Source organism: Pholis gunnellus, assembly GCF_910591455.1.
Source record: "Pholis gunnellus genome assembly, chromosome: 15".
NCBI classification, from domain to species: Eukaryota; Metazoa; Chordata; class Actinopteri; order Perciformes; family Pholidae; genus Pholis; species Pholis gunnellus.
In genome coordinates this window covers 5,038,853-5,048,956 of record NC_136542.1, presented here as the reverse complement: position 1 = coordinate 5,048,956, position 10,104 = coordinate 5,038,853, and the positions used below count along the sequence as shown (strand labels likewise).

Sequence of the window (10,104 nt, the reverse complement as noted above, 5' to 3'; positions counted from 1 at the left end):
ATGGGGACTTTATTGTTTGGTGCTCTACTTTTTCAGATTAAATTCAAAATTGTTTTAAAAGAATATACTTCTAACCCAAGGATGTGTGTTGCGGCTTATTTCACCCTTTTTTTTTTCTCTTTTTGCTTTATTATTCAAAATGGCTTCCATGCCTTTCCTCCTGCATAACTCACGATTGTTTAAATTAGAGCACGCAGGGAATCGGATGAAATCATTCACATTTTACCTTCAGGCAGTGTGGACACACACACACACACAAAACACACAAAAAAGAAATCTCGTCAGAGTGAAAAATTGGAGAGACTCCTACCAGTGACATCCTCTGGTGAAAAGTGATTACTGCAGTCATAACGTGGAACAAGAGAAATAAATGAATGCTTCCAAAAATAGTTCTCACCTTGTGGATAATATTCAACCACTTTCAGGTTGCGGGCCAATTCAGCAAAAAACGCTGACGGCACATTCAGTGTGCACTGCACTCCGCTGCATGTGTGAACCATGTATGAAGTGAGGCAATGCCTGTGATGTGTGTGTGGTGCATTATGCCAGCTCTTCTCTGGGTTTGGGGGGGGGGGGGGGGGAGGTATGTTCTAATTCTGGCCAATCACATAGACAGATCTTTTTTTTTCTTCTTTTTTTTCTATCCTGCTCAGTGACTATGCCTGTCAGGCCCATTTGTTAGAATAATTATATGGCTGTTAACAGCATCGCAGCTTAAAATAAAGTTGGTGCCGCTGACGGCTTAAAGCAGCAGAGGCATCGCACAAAATGGCTGCTGAAGATCAAAAGAAAAAACCTTTCAATGATGAAGTATTTTGATTGTATTCATACACACGACGACTGTGTTTCACTTCCTGCTTGCATTACAATCAGAGGACTATGGGTGTCCCTGGACAGAGACATACAGTGTCTCTGTTCTCCCTCTCTCTGCTCAGAGGGAGCTCTGCTCCTCTGGTTTATTTTGAGGTGGTCTTATCACAGCTGTTGTATCTGTGGTGGCAGCTTGTCCCGAGCCCCTCGACACTCTTCCTTTTCCCACTCTGGCCCTTGGTCCTGGTAAGACCCTGTTTGCTCGCTACCCTGCTTCTTCAGGGACATTTACACTTGAATTGCATAAAAAGAAAAACTTAAATTCTGTGTTTGAAGTGGTTTTTCAAACCTTCTCTTACTCTTAAAAAGGTACTAATAACTGTTTGTTTGAATTTGATGGCTTTCTGAAGCTTTGTGAAAAGGAGAAGGAGAGGGACTCAATTGAGACTTGCCCGGGTCATTTGTTAGCAGAATGGCAACAATACTTAATATTTGTTTCGATTCTCTGATTGTGCACCACCACTATTGTTTCTTCGGACAGGGAAGATATCACTATCTTTTGCTACTGTCATTTATTTCAAGTTGAATTTTCAAGTTGTCTCCTTCAAAATGTTGAACATATACGAGGTCACTTATGTAATACAGATCATTTTCACAGTCGGAAATGCAGCTTTTGTACGCACAACCACTGACATTGACATCGATAAGAGTGGATTGGAAATAAATAAATAACTTGCCCATATTAAGAAGTTCCTAAAATAGCCTGTGGGGTCTGGAACAGGTGCCATGCGCTCTGCTTGTGAAGGCAGTGTGAAGGCTGCACTAATTTTATGCACGTAAACAGGCTCTGGCTGTGAGCCTGTAAGACAGGCACAATCACTGTGGTAGAATAAGAAGCTTCGCTATCGCTTTAATTGACTGGGGTTGAATCATTTCTTAGTCGAAAGAAGAAAACCTTTTCTTAAACTTGCCTGTCTCAGGAGAATAAAAGCATTAGGTGCTGTCTTTAACAGCTACAGTTGTTTACAAAATGGCATCTAATATTCATCACTGAGCTCCTTCAGCACATAATAGACAGCTGCTTTAATGTGCCTTGCTAAAAGGCACCATGGTGGTATATCTGCTGAGGAAAAAATTATTAAAAAATATGAATAATCTGCTGATAACATTCTCGACTAATTGTTTTGTCCAGTAGTGTCAGAAAATAATAAGAAAAATTCCCATCATACAATTCCACAGTCCAACATGATGTGTTCAAATTCCTTGTTTTGTCCGGTCAACAATCAAAAAGCCAAAGATATTCAGTTAACTGGCATATATCAAAATAAAAATAAACTGGAAATCTTCACATTTGAGAAGCTGGAACCAGCAAATGTTTTGCTTTTGTGCTTGAAAAATGATTAAAGTGGTGATCAAGATTGCTCGTAAATGTTCTGTATTTCGATTAATCGACTTATCGCTGCAGCTCTAATCAGCAAAAGGCTAATATCGCCCTGTATATCAGCCGATATATCAGTATGGATTTGTTGGTCTTCTTTACGGCTACAGTAGGAAAGGCGCTTGTGTATATAATAAATAAATGACTCCGTTTCAGGGTCCTGGTATTGTGCAAGCTGTCACTTACTGGGACACTTTAAGAGAACACAGCCACTGTTAATGTTATTCGTAACACACGTCCTGCTATGAAAAGTCGAAATGTCTGCTGTGAAAAAGGCCTAAAGCCTTTGCATGATGAAAAGTGCAAATCTGTCTTTCAGTTAAACAGAAGTTCATTGAGTTTAGTATTATTCAAGACTAGCCTTCACAAAGTAACCAGGACGCATTATAACGATTGACGCCGGTTTGTCAGAATTCATAGAGCGAAACCAACTGTTTCCCTCTCAGTACAGCTCAGAATAATGGAGGCTTGTCCTGCACCCACGGATCCCGAGGCGTCGCCAGCCGAGGGTCGGCACATTGACCTGACAGAGGACCTGGCCCAGCAGCTGGAGGACATCATTAGCACCTACCAGGCTGACGAGATTCCCGCTGAGCCAGAGGACACAGAGGAGGTCACGGCCGTCAAAGAGCCAAACAGCCGCAAGGACCAGAAACTGGAGAAGAAGATGCTCAAAAACCTAGGTGCTTCTTTTTTTATATCTCAAAATGTTTTATCGATTTCAGCCGAGGTGGGTTTCATACAGCTCCGTCAGCAAAAGTCCAAGTTGCACTGAAACCGATAGGTCTGTAAGTAGAGCTGCAATGCTTGTAAGTGCATCCATCTGCAACAGACGAACGGTTCAAATAGGATTTCCACATGCCTTTTATAATCGGCCACAGACTTCTCTTAATCATGTATATCAAAATAATTTCTCAAGACAGGGGTAGTCAAAATGATTTAAGCTCAAACTTGACTCGTGACTGACTAGTGATTTTTAATTCTCTGTTCAGGAAAAGAAGCCATGCTGCTGATGCAAAGTTTGAACAAACTCAACACTCCAGAACAGAAACTGGAAGCCATCATCAAGAAGCACGCTGAGCTGGTGAGTGGATGAATATTGAAAATGAAATAGAAAGAGAAAACAATAGAAGTGGTGTGCATCTTCACCCTTGTGGGCATGTGGTGGATTTGTCTGTGTATTTCTACAGTTGGAGGAGCACCGCAGTGACCAGAAGCAGCTTAAAGTTCTGCAGAAGAAGTTGCTCCAGGTGATGAAGGAGAAGGACCAGCTGCAGAGCGAGCACAGCCGGGCCGTGCTGGCTCGCAGTAAACTGGAGGGGCTCTGCCGAGAGCTGCAGAGGCACAACAAGACCTTAAAGGTACTTCAGCTCCTGCCGTTTCTGCTCCTCATGCTCAGTAGTGGAAGTAATATTTAAGAATAACGAATTTCTTAAAAGCACGGTATCCAACCTGAGCTACTAAAATTGCCGTTTGTTGTTGGTTGATTTTCGGCGCCGGCTGTTGTGACCATATGTTGTGCTCTACAGGAGGTGACATCAGCCGGCACCAAAGATCACATATTGTGTCATAGATCAGGATTTGACCTCTCAAACTGCCACAACTCATGTTGTGAAGCCAAGGGGCGTTCAAAACCAGACAATGTAATGTCTTCGTCTAGTGGAGATCGTCCCAATTTACAAAGATATTGAATGACAACTACAATATATTTACTCTGCATGAAAGGAAGCAGACATTTCACTTTAAGCTGTACGCATGATGCTAATTTAATTGAGAACAAACGTACTGAAAATTCCGTTGCTATATGTGTAACTAAAGGGAAATTGTATGTAATATTCAAGAGTTAAAAGGAGGTTACCATCTTGATGTGGTCATTTATCATTTTTAGTAGTGTAAGGTGTGATTGTATAAAATCATAAAATCAGAGGACAAAAAATGAGCGGTAGCTCTCTGTCACTGGGCTAATTGTATCATACACCAGGTTGTTTTGAGCTTAGACATCCTTCTCTGCAATGCAGGAAGAGACCCTGCAGAGGTGCAGGGAGGACGACCTGAAGAGGAAAGAGATCACCACCCATTTCCAGGGGACGCTGAGTGAGATTCAGGCCCAAATCGAGGAACACAGCAGCCGCAACACCAAGCTGTGCCAGGAGAACAGCGGCCTGGCAGAGAAACTGAAGGGGCTCATTTCACAATACGACCAGCGAGAGACGGTATGGATGCTGACACATGCTGAGTGCACATGGGTTCAAAACAGGTCTTCACGCACTTCTACCTGAACCGTGCTAAAACCTCACACATCTTGGCCTCTGTGTCAGTTTCAAACCCGTGAAATATTTGCACACTTCACGGGTCTTATATTTATTAGTTACAGGATTTTGGTTTGATGTAGCCTCCCTGAGCAAGAAATGAAACAGCTTTCTCTAATAAATTGTCTTTCAGAACCTGGAAAAGGTCTTCAAACACAGAGACCTGAAAGAAAAGCTGCTGGACACCAAACTCACGCAGGCCAACATGATACTGAAGGAGACAGAGGACAAGCACAAGCTGGAAAAAGAGCTTGTACGTATCTGATTTGTCACATCCTAAGAATATATATGCATTTTTGATTCCCTATCTGCTCATTTTCATCGATTTATTTTAATTTTCCACAGCTTTTAAAACAGGCGGCAGCATATAAAATGAAACTGAAGGTCATGAAGGAGCAAGAAAACGATATGAGGATCCAGGTACAGTGACGGGGCATCAGGAGCCAAATTGATAACATTCCCGACCTCTGTAGAGACACGCATAATGGGTTTTTTTCTCACCGTGTCTCCTCAGCTCGAGATGTACTCCAAGAAGTTTGATGAATTCCAGGGCACGGTATCAAAGAGTAACAGTGTCTACAGCGACTTCAAACAGGACATGGACAAAGTAAGAAGAACGGTTTTACAGAACATTTGAAGTCAGCTTCATGATATTGGTTATGTTATTTAGTTTATCTGGGAATAAAAACATGATAAAAACTGAAATGAGAAAAATAAATTCCCATGAGATTTACGCTGAAACTAAATCTGACAAACTGTATGATCCTACACTCTATTGTGACAGCTATTTTTAGAAGTGGCTTTGATTGTGTTCTGTGTAACGTGATTTTTTTTGCTTTGTGGTGTAGATGGCCAAGAGAATGAAAAAGCTGGATAAAGAGTGCCAGTCATGGAAGAGTCGCTTTGATAGCTGCAACAAGAGTCTCGTTGACATGGTGGCAGATGTAAGAAACATTTCAGTCACTTATAGCCCAATACAATGATTTGGTCGCTGGTATCTTTTTGCAAGAAAAGACAAAGTTCTTACCAGTTTTACAAATACTTTTCATGCATTTTAATCCTTTACAGAAATCAATCAAGGAAAAGGAGTTTGAGCTCGTCATCAGCAAGAACCAAAAGCTTGAGAATCTGTGCAGAGCTTTGCAAGAGGAGAGGAAGAGTCTCTCTGAGAAGGTGCAGGCAGCTGGAAGTCAACCACACAACAACAGTGCTGAGCCAACAGAGAAGGAGGGCCCAGAGGAGCTGGAGACCCCTAAAGTCCCTAAAGACGAAGACCCCGTCCAGAAAACTGCAGCTCCTGCCTCTGCTGCCCCCGTCGAGACACCAACACCCAAAACTCCAATGACCAAGGAACTGGCTGGACTGAAGGCTGAGCAGAGCCGCCTGAAGGAGATTGCCGGCTCTTTTACAATCTCTCACATTATACCCACAGAAACAGTCGTTAGCCAATCACAAGGACTCTCTGAGGGCGTCCAGGAGCCAGAAGAGAACCACATAGAGGAGCTCAACGGCGAACACCTCCAGGAGGTCGAGGAGGACGGATGCCAAGAACAGAGAGATTTGGAAATGGAGTCAGTTGATTAATGCTGCAACTAACGTGGTAAAGAAATCTGGCTCGTGTGAGATTCACAGCAATAAAAAGAAAAATGGCAACGCTGGCTTTGTCTTCAGTGTTTGATCCTGATATCTCAAGATTTAAGAGAAGTCCAACTGTTTTATTCCTTTTCTAACTCACAGATCAAAGGTTTTGACTCACTTCCACTGCTCAGATTGTCAGGATTGATCATCAATACAAAAGATTAACAACTGTAGAAGAAAATATCTGGTCAAAAGGTGCAAGACTGTGCACTTAAAGACACAATGTAATAAGTTAACTACGACCCCCAAAGTGAATTTCAGCAAGAGACATCCAATCAGAGCTTAAAAATCGGTTCAATTTTAAAATAGTTCAGACACAAGGCCATGTTTTGTGGTAACAATTACAACACGGAAGAATTTTGAAATTTGTGCATCTGCATCTGCGACTTCTTCTCAATAGAAACAGTGGCCGAGGCTCATGGGTATTGTAGTATTCAGAGCGCTACCCGATGACTAAGAATCCTGTGTTTCTATGTAAAATATCATTGTCATTACTGTTAAAAGACAAAATTGAAATGAGAATGCAAAATGTGGGGAAAGTCTTCCAGCTGCTCAGCTCCACTTTTATGTTATTCTGGTTGAGGTACAAAAAAGACCACTGCACTTTCACAATTTGTGAAGCTAAAACAAACTAGTTTTGTGTTGCATTTCCACTGTAGTAAGTGTGTTATCAAATCATTAACTTTCTCAGACCTGACAAAGCTCCTTCCAGAGCCACATAAGATATTATCCAACCATTGTCACGAACAGGAGTACTTATGACTGATCCTCACGTTTAAAACAGTGGTGCACCCTTTAAAATGAGCTCAAACAGAAAGCCTTTTGTTTCTGCTAACAAGAGTGGACTTCGAGGGAAAGCAGAGACTATTTCACCACTGTGCACTGATAAGAAGCTGCATATCTTGTGAAACTATTACAAACCAAACAAAGACAGAAAATGTCTGAAAGAGCAGACCGTGCTGCAGTGAAAGCTCTCACAGCTTGAAAAGGGAAACGCTCTGCTGTACCTCGCCGAGAAGTAGAGCAGAGAAGGTTGGCAGCATTTTGTGGGGCTGGAGGAGTGCACATAAGTACATGCAGAGAGCCGGCTCTGCAGTTGGCTCATGATTTATGGTTGTACCATGAGTGGGAGTAAGCAGGAGGCCTGTCAATCATTAGACGTAAAGAATGAACCTGAAGACTGTCAGACATTAACTTCACTTACTTTATCTCATGCAGGCTCTCTCCACGTATTCATCAGGGAGAAAATCCGCATTGAGCAAAAACAGTCTCTGCTGGGTCTGATTGAAGCTGGTGTAGCTTTGTACAGAAGGTTATGAGCTGTACACACAGTACATGAGCAGTCTATAAATATAATTTCTGTTAAAATAAAAAGTAAACAGAGCTTCATAGCAGCACAGATTCAGTGTGGCATTTTTAGACATGCAGAGATGAGTTGTTTACTTCTATTTTTATTCTAATTTCTCAGTTTGTCTGTTAAGAAGAAAAAGGATGCAGAAGACATCTGGAGAAAAAAATATCAGTCAGAGCTAAAGCTGAAACAATTAGTTGAAGGAAAGTATTCTGCAATTTATTGTTTTTCAAATGTAACCTTCACCCTGACGTAGTGAAAAGAGTATTTCTGATTGTGCAACAATAAACCTCCCTGTGCATGCATTCATCACAGTCTCTATGAACTGAAACAATAGTTAAAAACTTGTATTACGGCTTCTCCAGCTGTGCTGCTTTACAGAACACTTTGCAGGACTTTCAGCAGCTGGAAGTGAGTACATGACATTACAAACATTTTCAAAAATATTCTCGTTTACTTTTTACAGACTGAGGCCGATGTACCACACCTGGGACGCCTTCATGCAGCGTTTGGATGATGAATTACAACTGAGTGCTAAAATACTGGACAGGGACCATCAGTCAAAATGTATTTCACCAGATACATCTCTCATCGATGCCAGAACAAGAGAGTAGGTTTGATTCATTGATAGAAATTAATCTAAACACTGCAAGTTCAAAATTACTTTATCTGACAAAAACGTTGTGTTTATGTAGCCTATTTTGCACTTAAGTATTTTAGTGTTTCGATGTGTTTTGCAGAACAGTAATATTAGAGACATATCTTGGGAAAGGTAAAAGGATCCTGCTGGTGTTAATCCGTCAGTTCTCCTGCCTACTCTGCCGTCTCCACCTTGAAGATCTAAAGAAGAATCAGGTAAACACTGGAGAGTTCATGTTTACTACAATGCTTTTGTTCTTCACCTGTTCAGAGAGGTACTACAATAGCCAGCTGCAAAATCCAGTACCATGAGGCAGATTATATCTTTCTGATAAAATGCACATTCACAATAAAAAGGAATTCCTGACTTTCATTCTCCATTCACCAATTTTATATAATAAATATTTATTTCCCCGATTAATATTTAAGTTTCAACATTTCCTCAGACAGCTTATAAAGGTTTATGTATAGTTCTTTGTTGGTTTTGTTTCCGATGTATGTTTTAGCTGGGAGGAGACTTTGTTTTGGACGAACATGGGAGGGTGCTGTTCTCTCACTGCTGTCAGCGTCCCATAGACAGACCTTCAGCGGAGGACCTTTCATCTGCACAGTGCAGATAAAACTCCTTCATGCACCACACGGGTTTATTAAAGGAGAGCAAAAACAGGTGATATAATTGCTGTAGACCAAGCTGTAAACTGATAACATTGTGCGACAGGCATCTTTAAGCAACAAAGTGAAAGATTTCAACTTGTTGATAGCAAAGGTGATGTGATGCATACATCAAATAAAATGTTACTGTACAATAAACCAATGAAAACAGTCGGCCAGTGTGGTATAAAATATAACCATGAAGCTTTCTCTTATGCTCTACCTTTCACTGCAACATATAGAAGAGAACAAAACAACAGGAACGCCCAACATTGTTTTGCTACTAACAGTATTGAAACTGTAGTTTCTGCTGTTGGATATATTTGCAGGTGTTCCTATTATTTTGTCCATTGAGATCTTTTTAACTCAATCCTTAACAGCTTAACTTGTTGTGACAAAATGAATAATGCAGTGCAAACTAAGACTGCACAAATACACTGTGAGATAAGTAGGGCTGCAATTAACAGTTATTTTCACCATTGAATCATTTGAAAACTACTTTCTTGATTGATTTATTAATCTGTTGTGTCTATAAAACCACAATTTCCAAGAGTTCAAGGTAACAAAAAATATTCAGTTGACAAGTAGAAGACTAAGAAAACCACCAAATATACCTAATATAGTGTATATGTATTATGTGTATGGGTTCATGTGCACTGACACGGGGGAGAATCTCTCAGAAAACCACGTGACAGAAAGGTTGTCTAACATTATATCATGGGAGGAGTCACTCTTGGTATATAATATTAGCTTTTGTAAGAGCAAACTCAGTAACCTGGATTAAAGTACAGTTCTCTGAATCGTTGCATTTTTGGTTAAAATGTATAAAATGTTTTTCTTTTATAACTAAATGTGGAAGATTATGTAACTTTGACACAGCACTCTGAGTTCTTTCAACTTCATAATGCAAATAAAAAGAATAATGTGGAAGGGCTGTAGCCTTGAATGGCGTCTTTGCATTTCCAACATCCAGACAACAATACCCTTGATTGTTGAGATCTTTAAATGGTATACTGTACATCTAATTGAGGGTTGGTTTTGTTCAGGCTTTTGTTCCATTGTATGTTCACCCAGAAAGCATCACAGCAACCAACAAAAGCTGCCCTACATTCATAGGACTGATTGAATGGGAAGAACATGTAGCCATAAATTGTGTTGAAAATCACTGGTATGCATGAGAAGTTGGATTACCTCAAGCGTAAATATCTGTGTTGCTGCGAAAAAGGAGGATGAGAATCTCTCATGGTGTCAGCATCACATGATGACTT

The 10,104-nt window shown here is 40.7% G+C and overlaps 1 protein-coding gene across 2 annotated transcripts; it reads left to right on the top strand.

Annotated features, from left to right (window-relative positions):
• Positions 1–794: 794 nt before the first annotated feature.
• Positions 795–6,215, top strand: txlnbb (taxilin beta b). Of its 2 annotated transcripts, none has more exons than XM_079174188.1 (10): positions 795–1,056; positions 2,700–2,931; positions 3,241–3,332; positions 3,439–3,609; positions 4,267–4,461; positions 4,691–4,810; positions 4,903–4,977; positions 5,072–5,164; positions 5,406–5,501; positions 5,626–6,215. In XM_079174188.1, exons 1-10 carry the CDS (start codon positions 880–882, stop codon positions 6,139–6,141), a joined length of 1,767 nt encoding a protein of 588 aa, XP_079030314.1. In that variant the 5' UTR covers positions 795–879; the 3' UTR covers positions 6,142–6,215. The 2 variants fall into 2 exon arrangements, with proteins under 2 accessions (XP_079030314.1, XP_079030315.1); XM_079174189.1 differs by having other exon boundaries at positions 941–1,056; positions 2,695–2,931.
• The last annotated feature ends 3,889 nt before the right edge of the window (positions 6,216–10,104 follow it).